The 18,979-nt window shown below is 39.3% G+C and overlaps 1 protein-coding gene across 1 annotated transcript in view; it reads right to left on the bottom strand.

The window, feature by feature from the left end:
• Nucleotides 1-18,979, bottom strand: part of ATP8A2 (ATPase, aminophospholipid transporter, class I, type 8A, member 2) — a 59,171-nt gene that overhangs the window by 38,645 nt on the left and 1,547 nt on the right. Inside the window, exons 2-6 of the mRNA XM_008942526.1 lie at nucleotides 6,826-6,925; nucleotides 6,146-6,244; nucleotides 5,264-5,309; nucleotides 3,458-3,498; nucleotides 1,697-1,770 (exon numbers count right to left, since the gene is read on the bottom strand). Of these exons, the coding sequence (XP_008940774.1) occupies nucleotides 1,697-1,770; nucleotides 3,458-3,498; nucleotides 5,264-5,309; nucleotides 6,146-6,244; nucleotides 6,826-6,925 (360 nt within the window). The remainder of the gene's footprint in view (nucleotides 1-1,696; nucleotides 1,771-3,457; nucleotides 3,499-5,263; nucleotides 5,310-6,145; nucleotides 6,245-6,825; nucleotides 6,926-18,979) is intronic.

Below are 18,979 nucleotides of genomic sequence, written 5' to 3'. Positions count from 1 at the left end.
TTGTGTAAATTTATTCTGTGTAACAAAATTCATTTGATGTCACCTTTCTTCTGTGGGGGGAAAAAAAGAGTCAATATAATAAAAACTGCTCATTTCAGCTCTGACAGTCAGACACAGAAAAGTAACACATACAAGCAAAAGACCCCACACCTTGAGAGCATGCAAAGCCTTCTGGTGAACTGAGGATACTTAGTATTGTCATTTAAAAGAATCATGGGAGTAATACCAATTGTAAAGCAGAACTGCCATAGAAATTCCTATTTACTTCAAGCAAAGCTTCTCCCAAATCAACACACTTCAGGTTAAATTCTCCAGTTATGTGATTATCAGTGACAGTATGTTAGTAGAATAATGTAGAAAAAAAAGCTGACCCACACAAGTTAAGAAATAAATGGGAAAGGCTTCTAGTATAACACAGAGGAGAAGTTCTCAAGTAGAAGACATTTCCCCAATGAGACATGTAGAAAAAAAAGCTGACCCACACAAGTTAAGAAATAAATGGGAAAGGCTTCTAGTATAACACATTAGAGGAGAAGTTCACAAGTAGAAGACATTTCCTCAATGAGACAAGTCACTGATGTCAAAGTGTAGCCTAACTACCTAAGGTCAACAGCTGCTTATTAAAAATCTGTTTTAAAGAAACAATGTTGTATATCATGGAATGAATTTACCTCTATTCTTGGTCACATGACAACTCAAAAAGACTGAGGTTCCCCCATACAGCTATAAAAAAAAGAAAGCTTTTTTTTGCCACACACAAGAGGTGTGGAACAGAAAGTGCAGTAGTTCTGAAAACAAGTTCCCTTAGAAGTTGGGTCATCTAAGATAACTGTAGCCTGGAGAGCAGAGCAAAATGCAGTTGCTGTTGAAAAGCATGCAGACAGAAGGAAGTGATGGAGAAGAATAAGGTTTGGATATTAGAGGGTGGGAAAAGTGCATGTTCAACAACAGGAACTGTGTCTCTTGTTTAAATCCTATCTATCCAAAGGGACAGCAGTCTTGATTTGGCCTCAAGTTGCTCAACGTAATATAGAATCTAGATTAGCAGCCAAGCATCACCCAAATGCTTCTAGGAACAAACCACCAAGCTTTGTTTGCCACTGTATCCATATAAAAAAGTTGTCCCATATTTCACAAACTACAAGGACTCAGTTTACTGCTGCTGCCATGCTGGGGCCAGGCTATACATGTGCTGTAGCACAGACAAGGAGCAAACAAATGAAGCCAAAAGCTACTTTGCAGGCTAGATATTAGATGTCAGCTGGGATGACATTTTATACTTACTGTCTGAAAAAAATCTTTCCTGAGGAGCAGGAAAACATGCTAGAAACTCAGTGGAACCAGAAGAAAACTTAGGCTTCCTTAGTTAAACAGGGGAATCCTCAGAAGGCCAGAGCAACTGACTGCATGAAGCTTGTGTGAGAGACCTTCAGTCTTGTAACAAATTCAATGATACACTACGTGAAATACAGGTACACAATACTATGAGGTCTTCAAGAAGCCTCCCTTAAGAACTATCTACTCTGATATAGGAATTACTGCCTAGTAAAGGACTATTTTGACATGGATATTTGACTGTAGATGTGGAGAAGGATTAGTGCCATCTGATGTCTGCTTATTAATTGCAAATACAGAGTTTCAAATCCTCTGCACCTCAGTTCATCAGACATATCATTTCCACACCCATTCTGGATACCTGGAAGATATAATGATCATGTCTGCTGGAAGATGTTGCCCATTGGTGACCTTCACAATATCGCCTACTGCTACCTGTTGAGTCAGGGGCAGGAGTACAGTAACATGCAAAAGAAAAACAAACAGTTGGCTTGTCTGGAATGTTAGTTTGTTATTTTCTTTCATCCAGTCAAAAGAACAGCATCATGCACAGAATAGCCAGAGACAGTGCTTCTGAAAGTCAGTATTTTTCACTGCAAGCCTGGAAGCAAAGCCTTCCCTTTTCTGGAGGCAAAGTAAGCAATTCTCTATAGAAAAAAAAAAAGATATGCTCAATTAGAAAGTGTGAACTTTTGTGACCATTATCCATATTTGAGTTTTTTTTTTCCTTTAGTCTTATGTAACCTAGCAGAAAGGTTAGCTTTAACTATACCTTCCTGAATTATCAAGAGTTTCTCCTGTTCCTTCTCCATCTTATCTACCTACCCAGTCACCACTGACTTTCCCTGAGCCCTCTTTAGATGTACTTCTTGTACTAGTCACTAGCAAGGAGTCTTGCCTCTACAGATCATATCAGCCAGCCCTTGCCTGACCTGAAGACAGTGCATCTCAGCTGAGTAGATTTCTGGAATGCTGCCATTTCACTGTTTCAATACCTAGGAGTTTCCAGCACCTTTAATGGAGTCACATGTGCATGGGGACTTTCATTCTAAGGACCAAGTAGCATACACTAAGTCAGGGTTGCTTGTGTATCAGACTGCTTAGCACCAATGCACTGCTCAGAGTCTGAAATGGGTTTAACACATTAGTTCATTAAAACTGAAACAGATGGCATATTTAAACAGACATTAGTCTTACTCCCATCCTACTGAAAACAAACTCCCTACCAATTTCAGCACAAAAATGATAGAAGCTTGCCTTAAGGTAAAAAAGGTAAATAGTACAAAACTGCTACTCCCTAACAGTAAATGCAATCCTGGACAATGTGCAGATACAGCCATAGGCCAGTCCAAGAAGTGCTTAAGGGTGTAAGTATAACAGACTCCAGGCCCAGCTTGGAACATCTTTCAATTCAGTGTGCTAACTAGAAATAGGACATAGAACAGCATTAAAAGACATCAGCCTTCTAAGTCCCTGGCAATCTTTTGTTTCTACTGCAACCTAACACTTGAGCAGGATTGTTTTTAGGTCTCTTGAGGTGGGTCTCATTTCCTAGGTTTTGAAAGGCTGCATTTTTTCCTCATTTATTATTTAACAGGGCTAATTTGGTCCTTAAAAAGGAATTAAGAGCCATGACTAGATCAACACATCTGGAAGGTTTTCAGCAAGTTCTAGAAATAAAGCTCACCAGATCCTTCACATAACACAGGTCCTGAGGTAGCAATAGGGCTTGTATTCCTTACCTGAGCAGGCAGCTACCTAAATTAGCCTCAAAACCTGAGAACCTTTTAGCACATATAGCAAAATAAGTCTGTTAGATATTCAGGGGAAATACAGCATTGCAGTGAAAGCTACTCTTCTAGACCTGGACTGAAATCAAAATGCTGCTTACACTCTGGAACATATTAACTGTCCAAGCAAAAACACATACTAAGATTTAAAGATGGGCACTCCAGTGCCTTGCTGTGAGCATTTTTTACTATTGCAACAGAAAGGATCCCTCCCAGCCCAAGTCACAGGGAATCCCCACAGTACACATTAATTCTAGGCCTCTAAATTTATTTCTGCAAGAGTAATTCTCTAACACCTTCTTCCACTCCCTCCCATCCCAAATCTTATTTACCTCTTTCCACATAATGTTCTGCCACATCCCATTTCTTAGAACTAGAAAGAAAATTGAAAGTTAGATTAGAATACAGAGCCAGGATTCAGACAAGTTTAACAACAGCTGCATCAGCAGCAGTGAACACTGACCAGAACAGGAACTAACAGATCAGAAAAGTACTTGACAGAAGTGTGATCACAGCTTCTGAACACAGCTGTAGGCATATCCATCCATGAAAGAGGAAAAATCTGTCCTTAATATTGATATGATTTTTATCACCTGCTAGACAACAGCTGGTGGCTTCATTTCTTATTGGCATCATCTCACACTAAGCCACAGATGGGCAGTGTTGTTACTTGTCATTAATGTCCACTGCCAATCAGTATCAGGAAGTAGCTTTATGTATGATTTAGCCACATAATATTCAGCTTCTCATCTTTTTCCTTATGCTTTGACTCTCACATCCAATTTCACTAACATACCAATAGCCCTTAAAAAGCTGAGGGCAAACCTGAGGCAGACTCAAAGTCTCACTGAAAAACAAAGATCAACTGTGATAGAAGGAGCATCCTAAAGCTGAAGTTCACATGGAAACAAAAGAGAAAAACAAGTACTGAAACAGTGTTTGTTGGCACACGTTCTTTAACTCCAACTGCATTAGAACAGTCCTGTGTCACCTCTGAAAGAGCAGCCTTTTGTATGGCCTGCAACAAGGCCTCTTGTGCTACTCCCAGTTAATTGCCAATTTCTCATGACTAATAAATACACTGTTCTTTCACTTAAAATATCTTCCCAGACTGTGGTAAAAAATTTACCTTTAATAACTGGAAAGCAATGCTTAAAGTTCCTTAAATATACAATTTCAATATACAATCTCAATGCTCAACTTAACTTCTCAAGCCATAAGGAAAAACAACTCACTGAAAATAGTCCTGCAACAATTACACCTGTTAAGCACAAAGCTAATGGGCTTCTCAGTTCCCCACATTCTTTTAAGTGTTTTCCTCTAGTTTTTTGACACTTAAGCCAAATATTTTTTGGGAGGAAGGAGTTCTACTTAGAGGTCAAGTCACTATTTTCAATCTTGCCTAAACAGTGACCTGCAGATCTCTGTGGAGGAGCAGCAGAGCCCCTAAGCAACATGGGAACACCAAGATGCCATGGTTGCAGCATGGGCTGACCACAGGCTACCCATCAGTAACTCCTCATTTTCTGCACAGGTTTTCAGTTGAGACAGAGGAAAAAAAAAGGTACCTTCAGGTATTCAGTGTCAAGCAGTGTCAATACATTCAAGATGCATGTAGGCATTCAGAAGATACCAGCGCTAATTTTTTTTCAGTGACGCTCCACAAAAATCTCCAGAATTATTCTTATTTTAAAGGCAGTAGCATTTACATCAATTCCTTAAAACTCCTTTAACATGATCTTGTAGGGCTGGTTGTTGGGTTGTTTGGGTTTTGTTTTGGGTTTTTTTGTTTGGTTGTTTTTTTTTTTTCTGGTGGATTGAGGATTTTGCAAGGGGGGAAAAAAAAAGGCTTGTTTCCTGGAGAAGCTCAGAACAGTAGTTCAGGCAACCTTGAAACTACATGAACTTATAGATTCTAATAATCCTCCCTGTGTGTCTCCCTGAAGTGTTACACTATCAACATCAACCTGAAACATTTGGTCAAGTAAAATCCTCACATGCCCATAACTGTCTAATCCAAAAAGACACGTATTCCCCATGACCATGAATATTTAAGCAATAAAACTGCTCAAAAACAAGTGTTCTGGAATTAGCTATTTGTACTTCAAATATTTAATTTTGGGACTGTTTAGTCTTACCTACAGTTTTCTTTTTATTCACTGCACTGTCTGCTTTATGCCTTTTCTGTGAAGAAAGAAAACATTACATTACACCTCATTAGTTCATTACAGATTTGAAAACCATCAGAGCTAGAAACATGACAAACTGCAAAATGATTCATTGGGCAGTTTTTGCCTTGATGTTATGGTTTTGGGTTTTTGGGTTTTGTTTTTGTTTGGTTGGTTTTTGTTGTTTGGTTTTGTTTTTTAAACCACAAAGATCATCTAAACCCAAATGTTTGTAGAAGAGTGAAATAAAACTTGGGAGTCCCCACACTGGAAGTCAGGCACAAATCTAGATTAAGAACAAAAAAACTTCTCTAAAACTGGTTTTTGGAAGAAAAACAAATGGGGCCATGAAGAGCAGTATATTTCGATGACAGCTGCACTACACATTTTGTGTGCTACTTTTTTTATACCGTTTTCTAGTTTATTTTATCAGAACTCTGCAAAGCAGAGCCACCTTTATTTTAAACAGTATCCAAGCAAGTCAGTGCAGATTTTCTCCAGAACAGTTTGCTGTATACTGACATTCCTTGCTCCTCTCTCATTTTCAAGATGAGCTAAAAAGGCTACAGATCTCTCAGGACTCCACAGTATCTTTTAATAAGAGCACAAACAAGTCTGAAGAGGTAGAAACAAATGTTCTGACTTTCACTGAACAGAGGTTCATCACCTATAAGGAAAATGCCTACTTTACCTCAGCATGCTACATAAATTCGAGGCAAGTTCAGAGCTTAAAAAAGCCAACCGAGTATTTTGCTGCTGTTCAGCAATGACACTGATTCCAGAGATGCATAGCTTTGTGGCTTTTTTGAAACATTTCATCTTTAGCAAGCCCTTACCCATAATCATACTCACATAGTCTTCTATGATTTCTTTGATGCCAGCAACTGTTAAAATAAATATCAATGGCACCAAGGTGGTATATCTTCCTGTTGGAGAGACATCTGGAATTTGCTGTGAACAGAGAGAAGGAATAGTCATTTCATACTTGTATTTAAAGTTAGTTTTCAGTAAGTTCAGAACTTTGTGCAAAGCTGTCAGAGAACAAAGCCTTCTGATTCATGCCTGACTGGCATCCAATTTCAGTGGGCAAACTAGCCTAAGCTCTCATAGGTTTGAATAAACTACTACCATAAAGTTACATAAAGTTCTTGTACATGCCTTTCATTCTATTCCTCCTCTCTTCACAAGAAAAGCATTCAAATATAATTCACCTGGAAGCAATGATGATCTGGACAATAAAGAGTCAACAGTTTCACAAGAATGCACATGTTTTTCTCAGTATGATCAATTAGGCCCACCTTTTATGCTACTATTTCTTGGTTTTACTTTTTATTAAAGTAGCCTGGCTTCACAATCTTTATTAATAAAAGTTCCAAAGTTGCCTTCTAATTTCAAGTATAAAGTAAATACCTCAATATTATTACTACTAAAATATGCATAAGAATTTATTTGCAGTTATGCCTAACAACTAAAACCACTTTTAATGCATTACAGTTCCATTTTATAATCAAGGCAAACCAACAAAACAGTACCTGCAGTAAGGCAATGAAGAGGAAGAATGCATTTGCAGCTTTTCTGATCTGCTCATACAGGAATCGAGGTAGAAATGTCACCACGCTGTACTTGGCTGTGCTGCAGGTTAGAAGATTTTTATTCAAAATATAAATCGCTTCAAAATATCATACAGAGATTACGACCAAAAAGTTTCAACTGGGCTTCTAAAAGCCAGTGTTAGACAGTGGTTCAAAGCTCCCACAGCAGAGACATATGTAGCATATGGAGGAAGTCAGTTGGCTGGGTAATGAGGGAGAGCTGTATCAGACAGACACAGGAAGCTGACAGTCCTGCTTTAATCACTGGTACTTTTATTACTGGATGAACTATTAAGACAATTTACTATCCACCCAAACTTTAGCACTATGAACAGGCAATTCTTCAACTCACTTCCAAACACTTGATGATCAAGTGCTTACCCCTCATCAAAACATGGAATTTAAGTGTTGGGGGAGGCTGTGTTGAATATGGGAGAAATTAGAAATTCTCCAAGGCCATTTTATAAAATGCCTCATTTCCCAGTTCAGAACCACTCTAGTTATGACTGATCCTCCAAAACAGCACATACTTTTTCAGATTAATCTTTTCTGGCTACTTTTCCCAAGCAGTTCTATTACTATTTCTTCTACCTTACAAGTAAAGTATGCTGCACTAACTAGTCTTAATAACCCATGTAACACCTTGCCTTCCTCACATCAAACATGATGGGCATGAATACCACTTCTGGGAAATAAGTGTCCAAGGTGACAAAATGATTTAAACCATTCTATTTTCAATTGAGCTGATTAAGCCATTCCCATGCTATCAAGGAAACAAAAACATGCTAAAGGATTAAGACTCTTACGAGGATTAAGAATCTTACAAATTTTCAGAACATAAACGAGCAAATGCATCTTACTCGCCCCTACTGAGTTAGCACAGCACCTTCCCCCACTGTTAACCCTGGGCACCAGCACGACTTGGGAGTTTTAAGACCTGAGTGCTTGCAGCCCAAGTTCAGAAGTCTTCCCCCAGACACGGCCTGTAAGCTCCACAAGAGCCAGACAATCTGTGATGGGAGTTTTTTTTTGGTTTGTTGAGGGGGTCAGGAGGTGTTAAGAAGTCTTAGATTTCCAAGGAATTGAGAAACCAAAAATACTGCTTTCAAGAAAGACGACAAATTGTTTCCTGAAGCACTAATAACACAACTCTGCAAACACAGGCCATATGCTGCTGCACAGAAGTTCCCTGGCACTGTCAAGAGCACCTTTCCATCAAGCCTTGTTCTTCTACGTGAAATGCTTTCCTGGTTCTCTCCCACCAGCAAATCTTCCTGGTGAATTGAAATCCACAGCATTACTATTCACAAATCATGAAGGAGTAATATAATCAAGTACTTTATCTGCGTTTCACAGTTGACTGCTATGCATCAAACTCAATACAACCTTGATCTAAAATCAGTTCAGTAGGGTCCTCTTATCTATGTATGTACAAGATTAGAGAACTGTATTCTCAAAGATCTCTGACTTGCTTTAACTGTAGTGTTCTTCTCATCCTCCTCATTCCCAACTCCAAGCCATCTAATTAAATATTGCTACATCTTCAAAATCAAAGAGTAACAAAATATGATTTGTTATATGAAGCTTTATTTTGGACACCAGAGCACAATCCATGGAGCAAGTTAAACTAAATGATCTATTTTTTAAAAAAAAAAAAAAATCACATCACCTAGCTGCTCCTTCAAGCAACTACAAACATGTAACTAGGTCTGATGCAAATCAGTTATTACTTAAACCAGATCCCTAAGAAATGGGAACATGGCAGCCTTTCTAACACTGCAGCCTATAGACTCATTGCTACGACTGCCCAGCAGAATCACGTATTCAAACATTCAATGTAATATGTCACACAAATTTCAGGTGGTCAAACTTCCACAGACTATATGACCTAAACCAACTAAGTTGCATGAAAACATGCAACCAGGTTTAAAGTATGTAACAGTACAATTATGGTATAAATGAAGCTACTTCCCTTGAAATGCTATTAACTTCTAACTATTTTTTTTGTTTTAAGCTACATTCACTTGGTCTCATGTGTAATAACCTTCCTTTAATACAGACCATAATTAAACACGTCTCAGAAGTACCATGTGACTTAAAAAAATATGGGTTAATCAAGTTAACAGCTTAAACAACCTACAAGTTAATTCCCTAAGCAACACTAATGAGAAGTCAAGCATTGGCAGATTTTTCTATTAAAACAGTACTCCCCTGGATAGCACATTGCTATGACTATACTACAGCAAGAGTGTGTGATTGCCATCAAGCTGAAATATTAACTATACTTTAGCGTTTACCAACTTTACAGCTAACTCCTTCAAACAGTATTCTTACTCTAATGACTGTGTTAATGCAAACACAAAAAAGCTTTTTTGTTTTTATACATACCCAGTCATTCCATGTACTTTGTTGCTTAAGTAACGTGACAGATTCCTAAAGAAGGTGAGTACAATTCTTACTAGAAAGGGCACATTGAGCTATTACCATGCAGACCAGGACAGTAATCATGGCTACGTATAAAAGGAGATACATATTGTTATTCAGAGAGAAAGCTTCTTATGAAAAGCTAACTAATACTTAAAGCTGGGCAGAAGTATTTCAATAATTTGGCTCTGAAGAACAGCTCTCTCTAAAGGATAAACAAAATACTTAAATTTTTTTAAAAAATGCTTTGTGCTCCCTCCCAACAGACAGATGCATTGTAGTTGACTTCAGGTCAATCAAAGCTCAGAAATTAAAAGGTAACAGGTGAACAGATAAAAGAGGCAGCTCACTCATAACACAGTTTTGGTCACTAAATATAAATACCTGCAAAGGCCAGCCCTCTGACCAGCCCCAGTCAGAGCCATCTTGGCATCAAAGAAGTGTCTGCTACCTAACTCCAGTAACACCAGGTCTGTAGCTTGCACAGAGCAGGTTGTGGCAGGGAGAGGAGATGGGCACATGTAAGAAGCCAAACAAACTGTTTTTTCCTAAAGCAATAGCTGTTAACTATGCAAACCTTGTTTAACTACTCAAGTTAGATGTTTAAACATGTACAAGCATTAAAAGAGATGTCTCCTCTCTATCTGCAACTTAATTCACTTAAGTCATGTTTCAAGTTACACCACTATGCAAGTCTGGAAGAATACTACCATACCCTGTTAAATAAGTTTGGATACACATAAGTACAGCTGAAAGCCTGGCCTCACTGTTTCTAGGGCGGTACAGAGATTTTTCTGAAAGCAATCACTGTATAATTTGAAAAGTTAATGTCATCAACATACCTCATCTCACTCCTGTGCTAAAGTACAAAGGATTAGTAAATTCCTTCAGCAACACTCAATCGAAAAGCAGCAAACTGTGTGCTGAGAAACTCACTTCTCCAGCACAGTTCCTCTATTAAAACAGAATTTTTGCATGACAACTCCCATAGCTGCCAGAAGAGAGGACTCCAGGGAAACCTTATTGCAGCCTTCCAGTTTCTGAAGGAGGCCTACAAGAAAGATGGGGAAGGACTTTTTCACCAGGGCTTGTAGTGATAGAACACAGGGCAATGGGTTCAAACCAGAATAGGGTAGATGTAGGTCAGACGTAAGGAAGACATGCTTCACTGTGAGCTTGGCAAGACACTGGAACAGGCTGCCCAGAAAGGCTGTGGATGCTCCATCACTGGACATGTTGAAAGTCAGGTTGGTGGGGACTTTGAGCAACCTGCTCTAGTGGGAGGTGTCCTTGCCCCTGGCAGGTGTTGGAACTAGATAGTCCTTACAGTCACTTCCAACCCAAATCATTCTGTGATTCTATGATCCATGAAGAGGCAAAGGCTGCCAGTAATAGAGGCAGAGCAGTAACATCCTTGAGAATTGTGTGCTATCAGTGTGCAGCTCAATACAGCTCTACATTTTCCCAGCCAGCTCTCGTGCACTTCCACCCCTTCCTTGAGAACTTAAGACTGACAACTCTGCAATTAGCTTCACCTTCAGGCTAATAATAAGTAAAATAGGATCTTCTTGAGACATGTGGTCTCATTTACAGAAGCAATAAGTACAACAAACTGTCCATTCCTAGGCAGCATTCACCTACAGCTCTCCATTCCACAATTCACATATTTGAAATTATTTGAGAGTTGAAGTACGAGTATTGCTTGATGTTAGCACTTTTAACACACACAAGTTTGCAGGAACAATTACTAAGGAAGCCAAGCACAGACATCTGAACCACAGTGAAGAAGCTGAGTAATTAAAGTGAATGTTAAGCACTTGAACTTCTCTCACCTAACAAGCTTTGTTTCCATCAGCATGTACAAAAGATCATATACCCTTTAACAGAGGAGGAAGAGAAAAAAAACAGGATGATCTGCTTGAATTAAGGGTTCAAATACTATCTTCAGTGGAACAGCATGTGCCAAGGTCCTGCAGGCACATCACACCTCTTTTAACAGTAAGACTGACATCAACTTCAGAGATTCTGCTGTAGCTCTCAAGTAGCATGTACAAAAGATCATATACCCTTTAACAGAGGAGGAAGAGAAAAAAAACAGGATGATCTGCTTGAATTAAGGGTTCAAATACTATCTTCAGTGGAACAGCATGTGCCAAGGTCCTGCAGGCACATCACACCTCTTAACAGTAAGATTGACATCAACTTCCTCTCAAGTACAGTAGCAGCACAGTAACAAGCTAGCTCCTGACATTCACTATTGCTGCAGGAGGTAGAGCAGCAAGCTTTACATATTTCTAGTGATACTGAACTACACTAACACAAAAACCAAGAGGCAGTTATTACACTGAGTACAGAGAAAACTCATTCATAGGAACATCTCACCAACAACCAAAGCCACCATGCAGAACACTGGTTAACTGGTTAGAAAGCCAAGTGTCACAAACAAGGCCTGTAGCAGTTGCACACATTGATAGTGGAAGATCATCTACCTCCTTGCATGTGGAAGATGGTGTGTTTTCATCATGAAACTCACTGAAGAGACAAAAATCAACTGTGTACAAACTTCCTTTATCCCTGTAAAGCTTCATGGAGTGTTCTTTAAGGAGCAGTTGTTACTTATAGGGCTATGCAATGATTATTGGTTGAGTGGAAACTAGGTCCTAAACACCCAGGGTTTACTATGGCAGGCAGCAATTCCTGCCCTAACCAATGCAGCCCCCAATTTAATCTCACTCTGTCAGATGAATCCTTGAGACCACAGCTCCTGCAGAGGAAGACCCCAGCCAGTAAAAATTTCACTGCTCTGTGTATTGCTTGTGTGCTTCTATCAGCTAAGAAAATGGTAAGTATTCTCAACAGTTTGAAACTAACTCAAAGCTCAGGTCAGAACAGAAGAGTGTAAAAGGAACAAGACTTACTCTTGCACAGTGAAAAGTGCAAGACTTGAATCCCATAAGGTATCATTGCTTAATCTTGCCAGGGCAAGACAAAGAACCAAGAGCCATCACACCAGAATCAGTCATCCAGCTCTGGAGCAGCCACTGTCCATAGTCCAAGTGCCTGTTTCATTTCCATCCTCTCTTTCACTCTTCTACAGTTTCTGTGTAACTGCAATGACATCTGACTGGTACAAGTGCATGAAGTCAAGAGGTAAACAGGTCATAACTTTGTTTAAAGGATTTTCTCCTGCCTAGCCACTGAAACATGTCGCAACAAAGCCAGTGAAATACTGTAGCAGAGGGATATATCTGTTAGGTTAGCCACACAGAGGATGAAACATGTGGAAAATTCAAATGTATTATAATTAACCCATTTGAACTTAGGTACAGAACACTTTTGGCAGCTTCCAGTTGCAGTGTCCAGTAACCTGTGAACACTCTTACCAGTGGGATACTTGTTATGTCCAGGACTTCACCACTTCCCCATGGATTTCTTAGTGCAAGGATTCCTTCGTTTACAGGATAAACTCCCACCAGGAGCAACTAAAGGCACTACTGCATGCTTGGAAGATCTGTTCTTCCCCTCCTTTATATTGTGAGGAAATGATCACTTCTTCATATCTATGAGCACTCTTCTCTGAAATCTTACGATTTGGGAAGAGAAATATTGTTTCTTACAGGTTTAAAAGACCCAGGACAAATCAAATTAGCCCACTAACTCCCCTGCAGGTCAGCTTCCACCAGAACTTGGTTTCTGTGGACTAGAATGGTTTTTCTGCTGTAATAATACCCTGAAACTCTTCTGAAGAGTTGAAGTTAAATACAAGACTTCATACTTAAAAAAAGCAACAGACAGCTGTGAGGTAAACAACCAAACACTTATGTTTAACAGAAGTTAACAGAGTGTTTAACAGAAGGAGAAGTCTAAATTAACACAGACATCTCAAATATATTGTTACTTCATTACTTAATAGTAATGCACATCAATAGTGTTGTGTCCTGCATCAAACTAATAAAAGGGCAGGGTGCTAAGTGCCATCTTCATCAACTGTCATTGATTCTGCTGGCCAGTAGTGTTATCAAGCTCAATGCACAAGTTCCATTTTGGGAGCAAGATATTTAGGCTGATAAACCAGCTTAGCTGGGCTATCTCCACTTCCTCAGAAGCTACAAGAGCAACAAGCTTATCTTCAAATGCTTCATTTTGGTTATCTTTATACAGACCACTGTTAAAACAAAAGAACAGGAAAATGCATTATGAACAGCAGTGCACTGAAGCATAACAGTACTATTCTAGTTCAATGAGATCTCCTATGTTCTTATTAAATGGAAGGATTTTTCAGAATTTCTAACCTACAGTATCCTGTGCCAAATTGCTCTAGTATCATCAGGACTTCTGCCATACAGTGAAACACTAGAAAAACTGACATAATCAATATTGCCAAAGCAAGTACTACTTTCACTGAAAGGCCTCCTACAGTAGTGCTCACAGCAGCCTTTGTACAGTGCAGGCATTAGCTTAACTGCTTATGTTGAGTTTAACCTAAAAACAAGACCTCCTGTTCACATTTAATAGAGTTGATAGCATTTTCATTCCCAAATCCCATACCCTGGAGGCTGTTCCTAAACATACATGCAAACAGAAAGGGCTTTTCCATTTGTTCTCCATTCATGCAACCCCTACAGAAAGGGGAACAGACTCCTGGGTATTTTTCAGTAACAAATACATTAGACAATGACTGTTTAGAAACAGCACTAAAAGCTCCACAGGCACAGTATTGTTTCAGCATACCCTGATATTGTCAGGTCATCACTACAGAAATGCCTCCCTGCTTTTCAGCAGCCCTGCTGGCAAGTGCAACCCGATAAAACAGAGCTGACTGGAAGGGTTCTTGCAGAAATACTATTGGCTAATAGGGGAAGTTTAGTACCACGTTTAGTTGCTGTGCAAAACCAAAACAGGCTTCACTGGAAACACACAGCATTGATACAAAGACAACTGAAAAAAAAAATATCGAGACAAGTCACAGAAGTTAGATAGCCATCTAAAAGCTAGAGTGCTAACTTCAGTTTTAAAGCTATTATTTAATGCCAGATGTCACCAGAACTTAAGCACCTACTGTTCTGATGACAGACAGAGGGGTGGTAGACAAAATGAATAGCTCACATTTCTCTCCACACTGAACAAGTATCTTCATAGTCCACAGAAACTATATTGGAACCAGATATTATAGTTCTTTCACCCTACTGAGGTCAGCTTGAGAGAATTTCTGCCCTTTCCTACAGCCCACCAGCAGCCAGGGAAGCCTGTAGCACTGAGCAGGCAGCTACACAGCAGTAAATGGCAAAAGACTTCAGAAACCACACTACTGTACATACCATCACCAAGTCCTGAAAGACACCTTCTTTGACTCCACCCTCACTCAAATGACACAAAGAATCACCAAAGCCATTTATTCTCTTCCTGTTCATGTATTTCTCCAGACAGACATCAACAGTGGAGGAGTAAGCAGAAATGCAGTCACAAGGGAATACACACTGCTCATGAGCCAATATTCATCCAAAAAATGTGCAGGAAAGCAGCTTTGTTTGTGTCTAGTCAGACTGTATTGAAGCTTTGGCTGCAGTGTCTTAAAGTTGTTTAGATACTGATTTGATCTAAAAAGAGCAGAGACACACTAATTGCTCTGCTGTTCATACTGCTGACATATTAAACCCATCAAGGTACCAGAAAACCCGAACAACTTCAGGATGCCAAAGACCTCAGCATGCAGCAGGGAGAAGGACACCAGAACTCTCACATCTCCATTTTCTTTCATGCAGGCAGAATTCAACAGCTGTACTCTCCAGTGGCTCCAGCCCTAGGAGTAGCCCACTAAGACCAAAGAGGCAGCAACTTCAAGTACACTGGCACTATATGGAAAGAAACCAACACCAGGCATATAATACCAGTTATTTTTAGCGAGTTTTGCCAGCTAGAAGAACCCATTTCTAACTATACCCAAGTCTCTCATTGTGATAAGTTACAGTATCAGCAACAGGCGCAGCACAGGAAAATTAAGGTTTGGGTTATTTAAAATAATTATGTAATAATGAATAGTTCTTTTCAGTTCAGAGCAGCATCTACATAGAACTGAAGAGTTAGAGGACAAGTCTAAAACATGATTAGACTTGTACTATTCAGAACATAATACATCCCCTCTTTGAAGAGTTACAAAAAGAGCACAGTGTCTGAACTCTGAGTAAGTAGCACTCAAGTAGGGGCAGCTTTACCTAACAAGCAAGGGTACCCTTCAGAGCACAAGGAACACTGGTCTGCAACATTAAGTGCAGATGGATGCACCTGCACCCAGACTATTCCTCACATTTTCAACCACAGACTGAATGCTGCTTGGGATATTCATGTTACAAGGGTCAAGACTTAGCTGGCTAGTGACACCAGCAATGCTTTAATCAGCTGCAGGGACTCAAGCACCAGTGAGAGCCTCCACATACATTCAAGAAGCATTAAACACTCAATCACATGTGGCTTCTACAATACCTAGTGAAAGGGAAGAAAGCAATGCACTCACTCAGTTAATGAAACATACAGCTGAAATTTAAGGATTCAGGTCATGCCTAAATGTTATCACCAGCAAGCATTCTGTAGACACTGATGGGACAGTCTGGGACTACAGATAAAGAACAGCCTGTTTAAACAAAGGACTTGTGGTGCTGCTAGAAGCCTTTTTGGTCTTCTGTGCTACTGCATTACAGAAAAAATTCATTCTCACTAGTTCAAGTTTTAAGACATGTACAGTTGATAAGTGAGAACTAAAGGCTTTTTGCTCACTATCTTTCTAGCAAAATTTGCCTTCTGCCTGTATGGGAGACAAGCCTCTGAACTGAGGTTTGTCTAGATATCAGAATGCACTTTTTGGGGCCTCCCTAAAAAGGGCAAGCTACCAAATTCTGTTCTCGTAAGAAGTTTTTCAACAAGAATATTAGAAGCACACAAGTAGAATTTTGCCCTCCCTGACTGCTGCTCTGCCCTGACCTGCTACTCAAGCCACATACCAAGTCTGAACTTGGGAGTCCAGATTCAGAAGTTGAGTCAAACTTGGACCAGAATAGACTATCAGACCTTGAATATAAGATTATTACATAGAGCAACAGTTACAACAGCAACTGCAGTGTCTTCCAAAAAAAATTTGGAAACAGCTATAAATGTTCTTATAGATTTTTCAACACTTTTCTACTTGCTGGACCAAGAAACCAGAAGTTCCAACTAGTTTTGCATCAACACATGCAAAAAGTGAGGGGCTCAAATCACTCAACTGGTGATTTTTACTGCATGAACTGGAAGAAAGTTCCAGTACATTCCTGTTATACGTTCATATATGTTTAGCAGCAGTTACACATTCAACAACAGAAGAGTTAGAGGTTTGAAACATTAATCATATTTACCATTTTGCATTTCACACCTGAAACAGAAGTAAAAGCCAGTATTTTAAAGAAGTGCAAAGACAGTCTTTTCCTACAGCACACTAGAAGGGAAAAAAAAGGAGTAGAATATAATTGCCTTTAAGTGGCATAGTGCTGTGTACAGAGTGGGTGGAAGTTTTCAAGACATGTTTGATTTCTTATAGAACTTAAAGTACAGAAAAGCTCCTATTAAGCAGACATATTTAAGTTACATATGTTGATTAAATCAAACTAGGTACTAGTTAGCTCTCCCAAAATAAAACATATCACAACTACAGCCGTGCTGGACAGAGTAGTTACATTTATTCCATTTTCTACCTGTTTCAAAGCTTCTGAAGAACTTTACCTGGAAGTGGAATATCATATGCCTGTCATTGAAAGGTCAAGAGTCATACATACAGTTTTTCCAACTCCATGTAGTAGGGATGAAAACAGCTTCTAATGCAGGTAGAAGAGATATGTTCCTATAGAAGGAATCACTGCTCCTGCAGTGTAATAAAGAAAGGCAACAGCCATATATATGCACATGTAAAGGACCAAGCTAAATCCTGTCTACACCACAAAGTTATTTCAAGATCTAGTGCTGTAAAGCTTCAGACAAAGTTTGAAGAGTGAAAAACAATTCAGCCATTGATCTTCAAGTTCTTATAACCTCACTTGTTTACACCAAGATGCCTGAGGAAAGAGGTAACAATTCTTCCCTCTACATACTCATTCTTTAAGACTTCTGGAAGTATCAGTGTTATGCTGCCATCCATCAAGCTTTTGAAACAACACTATGTACTACTTTCAAGTGTGATTAGGGAATTATCAATTTTGCTTAATTCATCCAAAATTAAAAGCCATTTGTACTTCCCACTTTTTCTTTTTGCTCCTACAAACAAAAATTGACTTAATATTGCCTCTCTCCCCAAAAAAAGTTAAAAGATGCTCAAGATGCTTACAATGTCTTAGAGAATAAAAATACAATACCACTGATCTACCTTACCCCACTCTCTGCACCTCCATTTCTTGCTGTATTTTGCTTAATTTTGGGCAAGCTATTCAACACTACTCCTTCATTTGGAAAACTTCCTATGAACATTCACAAATTCCCACTGCTATTGAGAGAATCCTTGATTACTGCCAAAAAAAGGTGACAGACAGAAATCACATGATTTACAAACTGTTTCCTTATCTCCTCCAGTTTAAACTTTCCTTAAGTCCTTCTGTACCAGTGTTTATCTGCTCACACAACACCTCGCACTGTGGTACACTGGTGCCTCCTATGGAGATAACATCTTCAACTCCAACGGCACTGAAAAATCCAGAAGCTGAACAAAATAAAGTCCAAGCACAACACAGAACTGCAGTTCCTCAAGAGAAACTCCAATTTATATAAGCAAATGAGTAAATAAATCACCACTCATATTCCACACAGGCCACCCTCACTCAGATATTATGAGCTCAAGTCACCTTTACCTTCAGTCCCACTGGCCTGAGGGAAGAAAGCTAACCCACAAGATGGAACAGCACAGCCAAAGCCTGTCACCCTTTTAAAATGCAGGAAGATAAAAGCTTTCTTACAAAGCAGCAGCAAGTTGTTATAAAGTGAACTTAATTTCCAAGTGACACTAAGGAGCTAAGATCCCTCCCAGGTAATGCAAGCATCACTGCTTCTCCACTACACAACCTGTATTCTGTCCTATCCTCACAGCCCACTATTCCTCATGACTCAAGCTGCCCCTGTCAGGAGGCAAAGCTGGAAAAAGTTACTGAGAAACTTCTATAGCTACCAGGCGATTGCTCCCAGTGAGCCAGACACAAGAGCTCTCAGGTGCTGGTAACAGCACTATCAGGAACAGGTTCTTGGTAGCAGAGCCACACATTTTTTTCAGAAGATTAAGCCAGAGCAGAACCAAATCCCTTCAGGAAAAAGTAAACTACAGATTCTGCTAACCCTCTATTCCCTGCTTTTCTTTCTGTAAAGAAACACAAGTAGTCCACCCACAAAACATCCACCTCAGCTCATAATTCAACAACAAAAAAAAAAGTGAGAAGTGTCCAATATTGCTGCCCACAAATTAAAAAAAAAAAAACAAAAAAAACAAGAAAACCAAACCTGTCATTTCAGTTGCTCATTGACTTATCATATACTTTTCTGGGCAATTCTAAATTGAGGAGGAAAAACCAGTGTAAGTTGCTGCACTACCCAGAACACCAGCATCCTTCCAGGAGATATTCTTAGAATTGCCCTTGATAATACACACAATAAACCAGCTAATAGA

This window comes from Merops nubicus, unplaced genomic scaffold (assembly GCF_000691845.1).
Source record: "Merops nubicus isolate BGI_N331 unplaced genomic scaffold, ASM69184v1 scaffold4586, whole genome shotgun sequence".
NCBI lineage: Eukaryota > Metazoa > Chordata > Aves > Coraciiformes > Meropidae > Merops > Merops nubicus.
This window is presented reverse-complemented; position numbering and strand designations above follow the sequence as displayed.